The 15,906-nt window shown below is 47.2% G+C and overlaps 1 protein-coding gene and 3 non-coding genes across 4 annotated transcripts; all 4 read left to right on the plus strand.

Annotated features, from left to right (window-relative positions):
• The first annotated feature begins 12,121 nt into the window (after positions 1–12,121).
• Positions 12,122–15,718, plus strand: RPL17 (ribosomal protein L17). The gene is made up of 7 exons (XM_005145376.4): positions 12,122–12,215; positions 12,578–12,630; positions 12,722–12,762; positions 13,701–13,835; positions 14,336–14,434; positions 14,945–15,136; positions 15,628–15,718. The coding sequence occupies exons 2-7, from the start codon at positions 12,591–12,593 to the stop codon at positions 15,673–15,675; spliced, it is 555 nt and encodes a 184-aa protein (XP_005145433.1). The 5' UTR covers positions 12,122–12,215; positions 12,578–12,590; the 3' UTR covers positions 15,676–15,718.
• Positions 12,428–12,497, plus strand: LOC115945892 (small nucleolar RNA SNORD58). Its single transcript, XR_004080081.2, has one exon. It is a non-coding gene; the product is annotated as a small nucleolar RNA SNORD58 (small nucleolar RNA).
• LOC115945891 (small nucleolar RNA SNORD58) lies at positions 14,596–14,669 on the plus strand. The gene has a single exon (XR_004080080.1). It is a non-coding gene; the product is annotated as a small nucleolar RNA SNORD58 (small nucleolar RNA).
• Positions 15,210–15,283, plus strand: LOC115945893 (small nucleolar RNA SNORD58). The gene has a single exon (XR_004080082.2). It is a non-coding gene; the product is annotated as a small nucleolar RNA SNORD58 (small nucleolar RNA).
• Positions 15,719–15,906: the final 188 nt, after the last annotated feature.

A 15,906-nucleotide genomic window follows, 5' to 3' on the forward strand; every position in this document is an offset into this window, starting at 1 on the left:
AGAAATCACAGCAAGAAATGTAAATGCACTGCATCATCAAAGACCCAAGCATTAAGGAGAGAGGGAAAACCATTCAGCATCACACAACCTCTTTAAAGACTTGCAGAGGCAGAGTAATTCTGGTGTGAGCAGTTCTGGAGATCACAAGGAGAACAAACAGCAACCTCTTGTATGAATGGGGCTAGCAATACTGCATCTCTCATTCTCTCAGGGATGTCCTGCCACCGAAAGAGCAGTGGTGAGAATGTTTAGCTGCCCAGGACAAGGTATGATCACCTCAGTGAGTGGCTGCAGGATGGATTTGCATGGTACTCCAATGGCTAAGATTGCATCCCATCACATTCACATCACCAGGAAGGTGAAAATGGAGCAGTTGTCTCAAGTGACCCCTCTTGATGGAAAAAAACAGTGGCTCTTGGATTCGTGGATGCTTGTTACTGAAAGCAATGGCACATCAACAAGAGACAAAGATGTTGCTAATAAGGATTGCTCATTTGCACAAGCCAAAGATTAATTTAATTGCCTTAGGTCAGATTCTCGGCATGAGGGAGTGATTATTCCTATTCTTCAAATTTTTAATTCCACATTTAGAAAACTGTGAATGTTTTACACACCCTCCATTCTTCCTGCCTGGATTTTCTCTATTTTCATTCTTTCTCTCCAGTGGAAGAGGAAGTAGGGTTTTAGTATTTTCAGGATCGGAGAAGGAGGGGAGAGAAAGGGATTGTTCTTTTTCTTTTTTTTTGTTATAAAACAGTTTTTCTTTTCAATTATAAAACACAGTCCAAGCAATAGAATTTAATGGGATTGGTGCTAGCTCCTCTCTTGGCTCCATCTGCCTAATTTGTTGCTGAGATGATGGGGATAAGGGGTAGAGATGGGGCTGCATAAGAAACTGAGGAGGGAAGTGCTGTTTGGGCAGCTTTGCGGTGCACTGAGCTGGGGCCATGGAGGAACCCCCATCAGAGAGGTATGCAGAGCTGATAGCACCTCAAAGGGTCTGTGGTCCTGGAGAGGCAGCTCTGTGGTGAAATAACACCCTGGGTTAATCCTTGCATCACCCTGTGCCTGCTCAGCCCAGGTCCTCTTGGTTTGTCATCATCCCATCATGCCACTAATTCTTTATAATGAGTGCTTACTGCAGAGGGGGGAGATAAGACTTACGTGGCACAGTTTCTGCCGTCAGTATTTTTGCTCTGTGAGCATCAAACTGAGGTGAAAAAAAGGCCATGGTGTCTTTGTTTCACATCCATTCCCCAACCCACAAAGTCTCTCCTCCTCTCCTCAGCCTTTCCTATACACCCCGTCTATGAACATGCTTATACCCCTTGATAGCTTGCTTACAGAGAAGGCTAATCTCCATTAGGTTATGAAATCAGCTCACATGCTTCAGTGGCATTACCCACTATTGATATCCCCATTCGATCCCTGTTGAGCTTTCTTTGTTGGAGGTAACCCCTTCTCCTCCTTCTTAGCTGATTTCTTAGGCCACATCATTCAAGTCCCACATCCCCATGGTATTTAGATGTAGTAAAAATGACTGATGGGGAAAATAAATGGCAACTAAACTGTCTGACTATTAATGGTCCCGTTAGTTGCAAATTTACTTTACCACAAAGCCCCCAGCATGTAATCCTTAGATGAATGCCTTTGATTGTGAGGGAATATTTACAGCTGACCCTGCTGGCAGTCTGCAAACCTGCAATGGGCCTCCTGTCCCACATTAAATCCGCTAGCATCTGTTCCTGGGTTCTTACCAAGCACATGCTCTGTCGGTGCAGTGTTCGGGCTGCAGCACTGGCGGATACAGTGGGCCTTGAAGAATAAATCCCTGCATTCCTGAGAAATGCTAATTCTTGTGAACGTTGTCACACAGGGAGGAACGTTACAGTTTGTACCTGCCTCCGGGCATCCCCATCCACAGGGAGGGTCTCAGAAGGCTTTGATCCCTGCTGGCTGCCCTCTTCCCATAGCAGCACCCTGGTCCTGCTGCTGGACCACCCTTCACCAAGGACAAGCTTCTTCCCGGCCACTCTTTGTTGTGCCATTTTCCCAGACATGCCTAAGCAACGTGAAGTGATTTTTAGGGCGATTTTAATCTCTTTGCACCCCTGCCCATGCCTTGAAGTAGTTGCCAGGTTGCTCTGACTGAGAGTGTGCTGCTCTTGGAGAGACCCGCAGGTGATCTCACACCACCCTGGGACACAGCAGAGCTGTGCAGAGGCACAGCCTGGATGCCAGTGAGAGCTCAGTGCGTCCTGATGCCTATTCCCTGTGTCCAAGCAGACAAGTGCTAATTCAGTGCCTTGTCATTCCCAGCACGTGCCGAGGTACGTGAGATGGATCCAGACCGCTTGGCTGCTTTGTGTCAGACAGAAGACCCAGTGGTGGGTGGTGAGCCTGCTCCATCCACTCTGATGACAAGGATGCCTTTAGGTCTGTGCCGAGGAATGACACCTATTTTCTCTCTTTCTACACATATGCCCAAACCCCACTCTTTTCTATCCAAGCTGTATGAACGCTGAGCATGTTTGGACTTGAACAGGGACTTGGAGCCAAGCCCATTGGCAGTGCACAAGTGCTGTGGGTACCCGGGGGATGTTTGTCTCTCCTCTTTTCTGTCCTAAGTGGGGGACTGGAGAAGCATCACAGTTCATGACCACTTGACTCTTCATATTGTGGTGGATGGTGAGCTCCCAGCAGCTCTCCTGCTTTAACTCTCCTGCATCCAGCAAAGGGAAAGGTTAAAAAAAAACAACAAAAGACTAACACTGGTCCCCTGCCTTTTCTGTAAGTGGGGGCTGGAGCTGTTAGAAAGTCCAGAGAAGAATTTGGAGGCAGTTGTTTGGTTTAAGGAGTTTTTTAGAGCACATATCCTTATCCGCATGTTTTTCTTCAGATCTGCAGAAATACCTGTCCCAAGTCTGGATGTGGTAGCAACATCAGTGTGATGTATTTGACACTCAGGACTGCAGCTTAAGGGGAGACCATAAGAGCTGTCAGAGCAGGCAGCAGCTCTCCTGTGTGCTTAGCTCAGTCTGTCAGATCAGGTCACAGGCTCTGTCTTTGGGCTCATTTCTAAAAGATATTGCAAGATGGCATTTGGGGAGAATAATCGGTAAGCTGACATCTCCTCCTTTTCCAAAAACTTCCCAGACTAAACCCAAAAGCAACCATCTAAATCATCATTTTCAGCACTCTTAAATCCACTCTAAATTGATCTCAGTGGCACTCAGGCTTTCAAAATGGATCCCATAAATCTTGATGGACACAAAAATAAGGAAACTCTGAGCATGCCACTCAACATCCCAGTGCCTACAGAAAAGAAAAAGTGGTATTTATTAAAACCAATGAATTTGTTACTTACAAAGCAAAGCCCTATAAAGAAATGTAATGTTTGTTCTCTCCATTATTGCTAATTTGCACCTAAGGTTTATGGTTGCAAATCTCAGATTATTCTTTATTCAGCTGTTGCTGGGTCAGACAGCTAATGCATGTTCTTCCTCTCTTCATGGTACCTACTGCTGATCTGGTTGGTGTTTAGGAGATCCTTCAGCAGTATTTGATTCTGATTCTCATTACAGGAGAATGGCATTTTAAACCACACGTTTTCTGGGGTTTTGTCAGAAAAATGTGGCAAACACTTTAGGGCACAGAAATAAGCAGCACAAGATCGTGTTGTGTACCATCAAAGTTAATATTGTTTGTACTCCAGCACCCTGTTTTTAATTTCCTCTCTTCTTTTAATCTTTGTCCTTCACAAATCGCAGCAGGGTGTAGCCTGGGATCTGCTGGAGACAGGGGAAAGCCTTGAGCCATCCTTGGAGATAAGTAGTCTTCTGCTTTCCTCAGATGTTGGCTTTAATTAATAATATATAGCAATGAAATAAATTTATTATTGTTTATAATATAGAAATATATTATATATAACATTATAAACATTAATGTATAACTATATTGTTATGTTAATAATATTAACCAACAATATTAGTAATTGAATTTTTCACCAGCTTGCACATGTTGCTTTGAGAACCTGACTATTATCTCCTGCCTACATCCAGGCTCAATCCTCACTGTCTCAATGAAAGGACATCGAGCACATTCATTTACAGCATATGCAGTATGACAATGAGGAAGAACAAGATGTCCCTGAGGATGCTGCTTACATGCTCTGCTTCACCTTCTGAGCACTTATTCCTAATTGCCTACCTTCTCATATTTATTGTGTGTGTTGAGTGTGCAGATATTATTAGGAACAGGCAATGGCTCTAATTAATTAAGAAAAGCATAGGACACTTCTTGGTACTTTGTACTCATGTTTCTGCCTGTAATGTACAGACACTGCTGATGTTCATCACAGGAACTGCCAGTACAAGGACAAGCAGGCCAACTAAGATCATGTCACAGGAAAAACAGAACTTTTCTGTACAGTCACTCAAATCAGAGACTGCACCCCAGAGCGTGAGCAGCAGGTTGAGAGAGGTGATCCTGCCCCTCTGCTGTGCTCTGGGGAGACCCCCTCCTGCAGCCCTGATCCAGCTCTGGGGCAGCAGCACAAGAGGGACCTGGAGCTGTTGGAGTGAGGCCAGAGGAGGCCATGGAGCTGCTGTGAGGGCTGGTGCAGCTCTGCTCTGGAGCCAGGCTGAGAGAGCTGGGCTGGGGCAGCCTGGACAAGAGAAGGCTCCTCAAGGGGACACCTGAGAGCAGCTCCAGTGCCTAAAGGGGCTGCAGGAAAGCTGGAGAGGGGCTGGGGACAAGGGCCTGTAGGGACAGGCCAAGGGGAATGGCTTGAACCTGCCAGAACAGGGGAGACTGAGCTGAGCTCTTAGGCAGAAGCTGTTCCCTGTGAGGGTGCTGAGGCGCTGGTACAGGGTGCCCAGAGAAGCTGTGGCTGCCCCATCCCTGGCAGTGCTCAAGGCCAGGTTGGACACAGGGGCTTGGAGCAACACCCCATGGCAGGGGTGTTGGACTAGATGACCTTTAAGGGTCTCTTACAACCCAGATCCTTTGAAGGTTCTATTCTATGATTCTATGATATGCTGTAGAGAGCAAGGGTGGTATTTTCTAAGCAGACAGCAATGTAGGAAGTGTGATCAAGAGTCCTGCCAGGCAGGCAGGTCAGGGGAGCAATATCAGCAGACCTGCCCAGTATGAGCCATTGGTGCAGGACTCAGCCTGCCAACCACCTCCTGTGTGATGCTCCTTCCTTGCATCTGCAGTGCAGTTCCACACCTTCAGCTCCCATCCATGCCCAGCACCGTGTTTCTGCACACTGCAGGTCCAGCATCTGATGGAGTCATGGGGTAGCAGTGGCCATGGGAAGGGAGCTGGAGGTGTGCTACCCACCGGGGCCCCACGTTCAGCAGATGCCTGCCGCAGCCTTGCCCAGTGGTCCCTAGTCATCATATGACTTCCTGAGCAATGGCATGTGATGGGACCATGCATGCTGGAAAACAGTGGAGAGGAGAGGCTGGAGAGGGGGAGGGCAGCTCTAATAGGGGATTAGTAAGCATGGACAGATAAGGAAGGCTTTGAAAGAGGGGGCTTGTGTCAGAGATGTTGTAATAGCAAAGGAGGACGTAGCTGGATGGCTGGGAAAGGGAGGGGAGAGCCAGGAGGGAGGGATGACCTCAGAGGTGACATTTGGGATCAAAGCAGGGAAGTCATTGTCTTATAGAGAGGACGATGCTGTAATCAACACAGCAGGGGACAGCAGGAACTTGGGGAAATCTCTGATGATAGGAATAGGAAAGAATGAACACAAAACCCACACATTAAGGTGATCAATGAAGATGCTGGAAATGTCGCTGCAGAGATGAAGTTTAGATGAGCAGACACTCAGGGCTGAAGCTTCTTGCCATGCCTTGAACAGAACCCTGTCTGCTGGCTGGAATCTTTGCACTGGTTGTGTTAATAGGCATCATCCAACTTCACTTCCAAGGCTCACCGTGGATCTCTGCCTTCTTCCTTGCTCAAGTCTCTGTGTTGTGCCTACTAGCAGTGAGCTGCAGGTGCAGAAGCTCCTAGAAGAACAGGTTTGTTTGTGCTTTATCCGCTGATTCTGAGTAGCTCTTCATCAGACCAGATGAAGATGCAGATGTGCCAGGCACAGAAAAAAACGTTGAAGCCTCTTCATCTCATAGAGGAGAGGAAATGGCTTCAACCATCCCCAGAGGAAAACAAAAAATATTTTATATTTAAACAGAATTCCCCATATTTTAATCTGTTGCTAAACTGTGGATGCAAACTGTGGGCAATATCCCCAATTCCAGGGATATTTTTGGTTTCATTAACCAAAAGCATATTTAAAGCAGTACTTCTTGGTTATGAGCTATACAGATTAGAGCAAACAAGAGCCCAGGATTTCATTTAGCTCAAATAGAATTTATGATCAGGCACTTACATGATATTTTTATTTACTGCCTTACTTATCAAGTCGATTGGCTGGTCCATTTCTGGCAATGAAATCCACAAACGAGCAGTGACAGAGCTGCAGAAGTTATGTAAATAGTTTGCTGGCTGAAATACACTGAATAAACACAAGCCCCAGCCACAGGGTTATTTGATCACACGTGAGATGCATTCCACTGGTGATTCCCTCATAGGTGGGCGTGCAGGGGGCGGGTGAACTCACAGCTCTAGGATAGTATGTCAAAAATGCTGAGTATTGAGACACTATCAACAATTGCTGTGGTTTCTTGTTTTGACAATGTTGCTGGCTGGCTGGACACCAGCAGCATGGAGGAGCTGTGTCTACTGCGTCATGCTTCAGCAGTGGTGACGGTAAGAACAGAAAGATGGATGTCATGACTCTAAGCTCCCTTGGGTGTTTCCCTAACCCTGAACTGAGTACAGTATATATAACAGAAACAGACTGTGTAGCTAACCTCTTCTTGTAAAGAACTGCCTGTGGCTTAGGAGGATTCACAAGGAATCAAAAGCGTCCTGGTTGTTCACATATTTTAGATGACACGCTTGTGATGACTTATATGCGTACACATATATACAGATACATACATATAAAGATATGAATATCAATAACTTTGTTATATATCTGCTTAAGTAAGGAACTTTTGAGCCCCTATGGAACCATGTCTTCTTAAAAATTACAAAGAGGAATATAGAACATAATCGAGCTCTTCAAGTGACCAACACTGATGCAGAGCAAAACTCCTATAGTGTCTCATTTTGCTGGTGTTAGTCAGTCTACCTTATCAAATAATAGAATCCCAGACTGGTTTCGGTTGGAAGGGACCTTAGAGCTCATCCCATTCCAATCCCTGCCATGGGAAGGGACACCTTCCACTGGAGCAGCTTGCTCCAAGCCCCTGTGTCCAACCTGGCCTTGAGCACTGCCAGAGATGGGGCAGCCACAGCTTCTCTGGGCACCCTGTGCCAGCGCCTCAGCACCTTCACAGCGAAGAGCTTCTGCCTAAGAGCTCAGCTCAGTCTCCCCTGTTCTGGCAGGTTCAAGTCATTCCCCTTGGCCTGTCCCTACAGGCCCTTGTCCCAAAGCCCCTCTCCAGCTTTCTTGCAGCCCCTTTAGGCACTGGAGCTGCTCTCAGGTCTCCCCTTCAGGAGCCTTCTCTTGTCCAGGCTGCCCCAGCCCAGCCCTCTCAGCCTGGCTCCAGAGCAGAGCTGCTCCAGCCCTTGCAGGATCTCTGTGGCCTCCTCTGGACTCACTCCAACAGCTTCATGACCTTCTTATGTTGGGTAACTTATGCTGAGGAAATGCATCTTCTGGAGATGCATTTTCTCGTTTTCCAAGCCAACAGGTCTTCCTCTGGGAGTTGCTGGCTGGGTCAGTGCATTTTAGGACACTGTTGTGGAGAGTGGCTTAGCTGGAGAATTCACCCCATGTACACATGCTGTTGGAGGAAAAGAGAAACAATGGAAGCAAAGTGCTCCTCTGGAGAAGCCCCACATCTGGGAGGAGGAGTGCAGGATTCCGTAGGCTGGTCAGGAGAGACGATTTCAGGGAAAGGAGGTGCAGGCAGCTGTCTGAAGGCTGGAAAACTTCAGTGTTTCAGCATTCAAGCTGGTTTCAATTTAAAGCATCTTTTCCTTCAAAATTTTCTGCTTAAGCATTAGGACAAGCAACCCATTTGTATATAATTTTGTGAATGACAGTTAATATCCCTACATAACCCTTGGACTCCAAAAACCATATAAGATAAATGCCAAGAAATCTACAAAAATGCTTGAGGAATTGGCTTTCATCCCCGTGCAAGGAACAGGTCAACCCCCCTTCTACAGTGCAGGGAATACATGATGTGTTTTAGCAAGGCAGAGTTAAGCTTGGTCAATCAGGCCCGTTGGATCTGTCACAGGGATTTTAGTATGGACCCTCCTGTTGCTCTACCTGCCCCTCTGTTAGCAATTACTGCCTCCAAGCAAGAGCAGAGGCAGATATGTGTCTGAGCTCACAGTCAGACACTTGAGCTGCAATGGAGTAGGTGATAAAGTATTGCCTTCTGGCAAGTACCAGAAGAGGTTTGCTTCTGCCACATCTGCTGTGGCACTGGTGGAACTGCAGAGCTGTGGGAATGTCCTGCAGATGGAAGTGAGCTCTCTTAGATCCAGACCTGCTGTGAAAACCCCTAACTAGTTTCAGAACTCACCTCTCCCTCCCCTAAGGGATGATGGCTATGCAGGGTGTTGACCGACTGACACTTAGAGTGACATTTGGCTTGGCAACTACAGCAGGACCGATAACGCTGCTTGTTTACTCACTGTGCATTCACAAAAGGACTTGTGTGATGCAGCATTCCTGCACCAGTACACTTCACTCCACCTGCTGGGCTCTTCCAGGGCAGGTTAATGGGTGCAGCTCCCTTTCAGCCCACAGAGCATATCGAGAGGTGTGAAGCTAATGCACTGCAGACTTCTCATCAGAAAATCTGCATTAGGCAGGATGGGAGCATCTCTGCCACAGAACAGCCTCTGTCCTTGTGGTTAGGATGTGGCTTTGAAACTGCTCAAGGAAAGAAAACTGAAAGTGGGTCTTCCACGCTGCTGGGTCAAGATGGGCACTATCCCATTCTGCAGGTTTCTGTCTCAGGAGATGGTAGAAACCTTTGCTGCCCTTGTGATGAGCCCTTCATGGGAGGATGCTTCCAGCAGGAGCTTCCAGAGCAGAGGAATGGTTCAGGTATGAGCACAGTTGGATCTTTGCTTTCAGTGCCTGACAAGAGTGTGAGCTCTTCCTGGACATGCATGGCACAATCACCAGGGCTAGGTGGTGTGGACAGGGGAGCTGAGAGGGACGGCACCAGGGTAGTTTAAGGTAAAGTCCTGCAGAGATTCCAGTAGGACTAGGAGGCAGTTGCCTCCTATGCAGGAGTCTTCAGGAGCATGATTTGGGACTTCGGTGCCTAAATTTTCTGCTTAGGATCCAAAAGCTCTTTTCAAGTCAGCTCATGCAAGCTAAAATATCCATGGTAGCTGGTGCACTGGGGGAATAATCTGCATAAGTCTCAACAGGGCACATGCTCAACTGCTTCAGCCCTGATCTCAGCTTCAGTTCTGTGTTAGGCCGCCTCTGAGAGCAGCTGTTAACCTCCCAACAAGGATGAGAACATGCATCTCATTTCCTGACACTATCCGCAGAAGCCCTTACCTCTACACTTGCACCACTGCAAGCCTTCAGCAGCTGATGATAAACACTTCCACATGTGGGGAAACATAAAACATAAGTAACAGAAAACATGCCTTCTTTGTTTCAGATGTGATGAACACAACGACCAGATGATAATGCCCACCATGTGTCAACTGCTTATATTTCACACCTCTCTTCCACATTTCTCTGAACATCTTGCTGCTCCTGTTCTTTGCTGCTAAGAAGCAGCTGTATGTGAAGGTGCTTCCCATGGAAAGGCCATTTTCCTTCACTGGCAATACATGGAGGCATGTGCCAAGGGCACAATGACAGAGGAGAGTTGCATTCACACACACTGTGAGAGGAGATCCCACAGGATGGTGGAGAAGGCTTTGGAAGTGTTTGAGTACCTCAGCTTTTGCTAGCTTTAGTTTACTGCATCTGGAAAGTTAACACTCTTGGAATACTGTTCTTGTTCCGTAGGAAGGAGAACTGAAACACTAAGAAAGCGCTGGGAGTCATCACTGAGATCTCTTTTTACATATTTACTGTTTCCTTGAAGCTGTGGGACCCCAGAGGGGACACCTTTTTTATGTTTCTTTCGTAATGCTTCACTTACAAAGGCTATTGTGCATGTGTTTTGGCAGTGCTGATCCTTCTTCACATTACCACTGCTCTGAGATGGTTGTGTGCACTGAGGTGCTCAGTGGCTTCTAATCCCACAGACAATGGCGGAAGTGCTAAATGGTGAAAATACACCTTAATTATCCCAAAATAAGGATTTCTGACTGAAAGGTAGTGTGCGTTCTTGTATGTGCCCCTGATTTTCTTTCTTTTTCACAAAAAAAAGTATATAAAAAGAAGAAATAATACTTGCCCACATCCCAGCAGGTTTTCCTGCATTGAGATCAGTGCTTCGAAGTTACCTGGAGAATTTGCAGAAAGCTTCCCCTTGGAAAGCAAACTAGAAGTCAGATTTTAGGCAGGGAAAAGGAAAGCTGCAGCCACATTTAGCACTCTACAAGTTTCCAGCCATGTAAATATTTGTGATAATTTAAACATTTTCCTCTTTCCATCTGGGTGAAATCCAACTTTCAAAGCTTTGGGCTGAAGGTTTATCCTAAACAAGAGATCTGAAAATAGCCTCCTGGTCAGAGCATTTACACGGACAGTGTGTTCTTGCTCTCATTGTTTCTAAATGCAGAGTTGAATAGGACTCGCTCATGGCAGGGAGGTGACACCAGACTAATGGCTGCTCTAGAAGATGGTTTGATTTTTACCCACTGTGTCAAATTGTTCTTGATGAGCCTTTTGCTGGAGATGGGTATAACTGTCAGGAAATGTTTTGGTTTAATTGAACTGCTGCTTTGTCACATTTCCCAAGCAGTTCTAGCTGCAAACACTCCTAAATTGAAAAAAAAAAATCTTTTCTTTTAAGGAGCAATTATAATTTTTTATAATGATTAAATAAATAACAGTTGCTAATTATAAACTTGACTCTCTTTGGTCTCATCTCTTGTATATTGTTAGATATAAAATATTATATATAGATGTGGATAATAAATGGATGTAAAGTATTCTTGGATACTGTGGAGCTGTTGGAGCAAGGCCAGAGGAGGCCATGGAGCTGCTGCGAGGGCTGGAGCAGCTCTGCTCTGGAGCCAGGCTGAGAGAGCTGGGCTGGGGCAGCCTGGACAAGAGAAGGCTCCTCAAGGGGACACCTGAGAGCAGCTCCAGTGCCTAAAGGGGCTGCAGGAAAGCTGGAGAGGGGCTTGGGACAAGGGCCTGTAGGGACAGGCCAGGGGGAATGGCTTGAACCTGCCAGAACAGGGGAGACTGAGATGAGCTCTTAGGCAGAAGCTGTTCCCTGTGAGGGTGCTGAGGCGTTGGCACAGAGTGCCCAGAGAAGCTGTGGCTGCCCCATTGGTGTCAGTGTTCAAGGCCAGGTTGGACACAGGGGCTTGGAGCAGATGCTCCAGTGGAAGGTGTCCCTGCCCATGGCAGGGGCTGGAACTGGAGGAGCTTTAACTTCGCTTTAACCCCATCCCCTCTGTGACTGTAATTCCATGACGCCTCTGTTAAGCGAGGCGCTCCTCTATTCTCATCCTGAACTGCCATCTAGCGGCATCCCTCCGCCTTGCTCCTCGGCCTGGGGTAAGCAGCCCTGCCCGAGCTCACGCTTACCAACACCTCGCCTTGGCTCCACTGAGACCTTTCCCGATAGAAGCGCTCTGCTCCCCGGCCAGCGAGGGCTCTGGAGGCAGCTCCTGAGGCACGGACCCGCTGCCATCTTGCGGGGTTAGACCTGGTGCTGTGGGGAGCAAGACACAGGCGGGACTCAGCTCTCGCATTCCTGCACATGGACACAAAGTCACTGGCTGCTGTCCCCACATTCCAGAGCTTAGGATCAACAGCGGGGATGTGCCGGAACGTCCTCTCGCTCCCATCCGCTGCCGTGCATTTATCGACCATCCCTCAGCGCCCTTCACCCCGCGCTGGCAACGCACCTCAGCGACGCTCCGTGGCCGAGATCGCGCCCGACCTCTCGCGAGAGCTTGCGCGTCTTCCCGGCTCCCGGCGGCCTCTGCGCTTCCTCTTTCCCGGCCGCAGCCTTGAGGTAAGGGAGTCATGGCGGCCGCGGAGCGCCCTCAATCCGGTCCCATCGTGGGCCCATCCGTCCCGGGGAGCCCCGGGGAGGCCATGGGGGCACACGGGGTCTGTGTTCCTCGTCGGATGGCCGCGGTATTTGCGGGGAGGGGCGGATGGAGGTGGCGGAGCCGGGGGGTGTCTGATGGCGAAATGTAAGCAGGCCTATGGGGGAGGCCGCAGCTGCGGTGATGATTTTCTTAGGACACCTTCTGACTTAACTGTGAAGAGTTAAGCGTAGTTCCTGAGCAGCTCTTTGGCATAAGGGGAACATTCTGCATATCTGCGTTATAAGCTTAATACGGGTTATTTATAATTATTACTGTTTTGCAGTTGAGCAGCAAAGATGGTGCGCTACTCTCTGGACCCGGAAAACCCCACGAAATGTGAGTTGTTGAGGTTTTGTGAATGTTTGCGGGGGGCCTTACTGAATCCATTAAGGTTTTAATTACAAACAATGGTTTTATTTCTCCGCAGCATGCAAATCACGGGGGTCCAACCTGCGAGTGCATTTCAAGGTAGGCAGCATTCGCATAGTAAAAAATGCAATGTTTGAGGGGTGTTTTTTTTGGTCATTTTGTCGTTTGTTTTTTTTTTAAGTACATGTCTTTTACTCTCTTATATCTTTATGTGGTTACGTAGGGGTGGTAGCATAGGTTAGGGCCTGTGTTTGGTTTGACTGCGTGTAATGCTCTTCATCTGTAGGATCGAATGTAAGATGGTATGCCCTAAATAGCTTTGGATCTTATAGATAAAACACAGTAGGGACACATCTGCAGGGAATTTAGCAGGAGAAATTGGGCTACTGAAACGTCCAAGTTAAGCTCAAAACTGGAGCTGAGTAGATGCTTTTCTACTTAGTGTTACACAGGAGGAAATGGATTTTGCTCTTCTGGTACTACCAAGTGGGAGTGTAGCTACTTTCTGATGGTCTTATTCAGTGCTCTCTGAAGCACTGATGCTTTGACTTGATTTTTCTTTCTGGACCTTCTCTCCTTTTAATAATCCTCTACACAGACAACTGTGTAATTTGGTGTTTCTTTGCATAGTTTGTCATCACATCCCTGAGGTGTCCTGTTTGATATTTTAATATCCTTCTGGTGCTTTCTTTACTTTTGGGGATTAGTGGGAAAAGAGTAGTTAAGAAAAGCATAAATACTAAAACTCTGTTTTTTTCTTCTTGGAAAGATGGAGGTACAGGGTAAAAACCAATAAAGATGTCTCCAGAGCTGTAAGTTCAGAAGTGAAACTCATAACAAGGGGTAGCAGAGCAGGTAGCAAAAATAGTAAATATAGTGTTGTTGGTTATTTTACGTTAATTTGTATGTGCTTGGTGCTTTTAAACTGTGATTGTAGCAAAAATAAGATCTGGGAAGAAGTTAAGGAGTGCTTTTACTCACTTTCTAACTTGGAAAGATGGCATTAAAGTGAAGTTTGCTGTGCTTTGTGTTGTCAGAACACTCGTGAGACAGCCCAGGCCATTAAGGGCATGCACATCCGCAAGGCCACCAAGTACCTGAAAGATGTCACCCTGAAGAAGCAGTGCGTTCCTTTCCGCCGCTACAACGGGGGTGTCGGTAGATGCGCCCAGGTGAGAGGTTGGGTGAAACCAGAGGAGGACGTGGTGGCTTGATGGGAGGGAAAGACAGTGTGAGGAGCAGTGTGGTGGTGTTAGTGGTGGTGGTTGTATTAAAATACAAAGTAGCTTAATTACGTTGGTTGATGGTACCTCAAAGCTTACCCAGTTTCAGCCCCCTGGCATGGGCCGGGACACTTTCACTAGCCCATGTTGCTCAAGAGAGAAAGATTCACTCATTTACTTACTTCTAGTACAGTAAGTGTTGCACGTACTTGCAGTGTCAAGTAATTGATGAAATTTAATTATTTTGGTATCCCTTTAAGGCAATGTAATGGTAAGTTAACAGTGCATAAAGGGCAGGTAGTCTTGTACTGGGACGAAGGTCCTGCCCCTTTCATCTTCCCCCTCCTCCCCCTTACTCTTCCTTTTTCCCTCCTTATTCCCCCCCTCCTTTTTTTTCCGTTTTTTTTCTCCTTCTCTGTTTCCCTTTCTTACTCTTCCTTTTCCTCCAGGCCAAGCAGTGGGGCTGGACTCAGGGTCGCTGGCCAAAGAAAAGCGCAGAGTTCTTGCTGCACATGCTCAAAAACGCAGAGAGCAACGCTGAGCTCAAGGTGGGTGTTACAGATACATAACACTTGTGTCAGGCCTTGTGGCTGTGCTCCCCAACAAGGTGGCTCTGGAGCGAGTGTGGTTTAGTGCTCCTATAAACTGCAAACCAAAGCAAAATCTTGGGGCAGTTTGTACCTTTCTGACATTAATTTGGGAAGTTTGATGGCGGTGATGACGTATCTTAGGACACCTTTGGAGTACCTGTGAAAAAATGCTAAGTTTTTTTTTCTGAGCCATCAGCATATTTTTTTTAGATGTTCCATATCTCTGTATTTGTTTTCTGGTTATATTTGTGTGTATTCTCTCCTAAATCTGTTGCGGCACATGGTAATGCAGTCTGGTTTTCTGACTTAGTTTGTGCTTCTTTAGCAAACAACCAGTATTGTGGCATTACCAGGTTCATTTGCCAGCATCAACATGCATGGAGGGGTGGTTATTTCCATTTTTCATGCAGAGATGATGGTTGTGAAGAGGAAAACCCAGTGACAGATTTAATTTCTTCCTCTGCCCAGGGTCTTGATGTGGATTCTCTGGTCATCGAGCACATCCAAGTCAACAAGGCCCCCAAGATGCGCCGGCGCACCTACAGAGCGCATGGCAGGATCAACCCCTACATGAGCTCCCCCTGCCACATTGAGATGATCCTCACTGAGAAGGAGCAGATTGTCCCCAAGCCGGAGGAGGAGGTTGCTCAAAAGAAAAAGGTACCAAGCATCATATCCTTGTCACCATCCAGGGATGGGAGGGTTGGTGCACTGTCACTTGCAGCGGAAGGGGTTGCTGTGATGATGATCTTAGGACACCTTTTGAACAACTATGAAAAGAAAAACTCCATGCCAATTCTGAGTGACCTCACTGCTTACTGTAAACACAATGCTGAGAAGGAAGGAGATGGCTTTGCTGAGGTCTCTATTACAGGAATGGTTTGTGCTACTTTGCTGGAGCAGTGTGGTGGTGAAATTGTAAGTTGACATTGTCTAGGCAAATTAGTACTTGTCAGGACACTTATTTAACAGTATGCTAAATACTGTTAAACATGACTGCAGGTATGATAATGGGTGATTTTGTGAACAGGGGAAGGAATCTCTTGCAACTCCAAAAACTGTGCAAGGGGTGGCTGTGAGCTCACAGGGTATTTGAGAGGGGAACTGTAGGCTCCTATGCTCACTGTCTCCGTTCCCTCTTTGTTTTCCAGATCTCCCAGAAGAAGCTGAAGAAGCAGAAGCTCATGGCTCGGGAGTAAGCGTGCTGCTGCAGATGTACAGGAATAAATACTATAAACTCCAGTGCTTTGGCTCTGTGTGTCTCAGCCTTTGTGGGGCAGGGTGTGGGGGGGTGCTGCCTGTCTGCCGTGGGAGCGTCCCTTAGCCCTGCCCTTATCGTATTCCTTCAGCCGGGAAGATGATGGTGCCGTGCAGGCGTTATTCACCCATAAACCGAGTTAATTAACCGGGATAATTAACGGGGAAAGCGT

Source organism: Melopsittacus undulatus, chromosome Z, assembly GCF_012275295.1.
Source record: "Melopsittacus undulatus isolate bMelUnd1 chromosome Z, bMelUnd1.mat.Z, whole genome shotgun sequence".
NCBI lineage: Eukaryota > Metazoa > Chordata > Aves > Psittaciformes > Psittaculidae > Melopsittacus > Melopsittacus undulatus.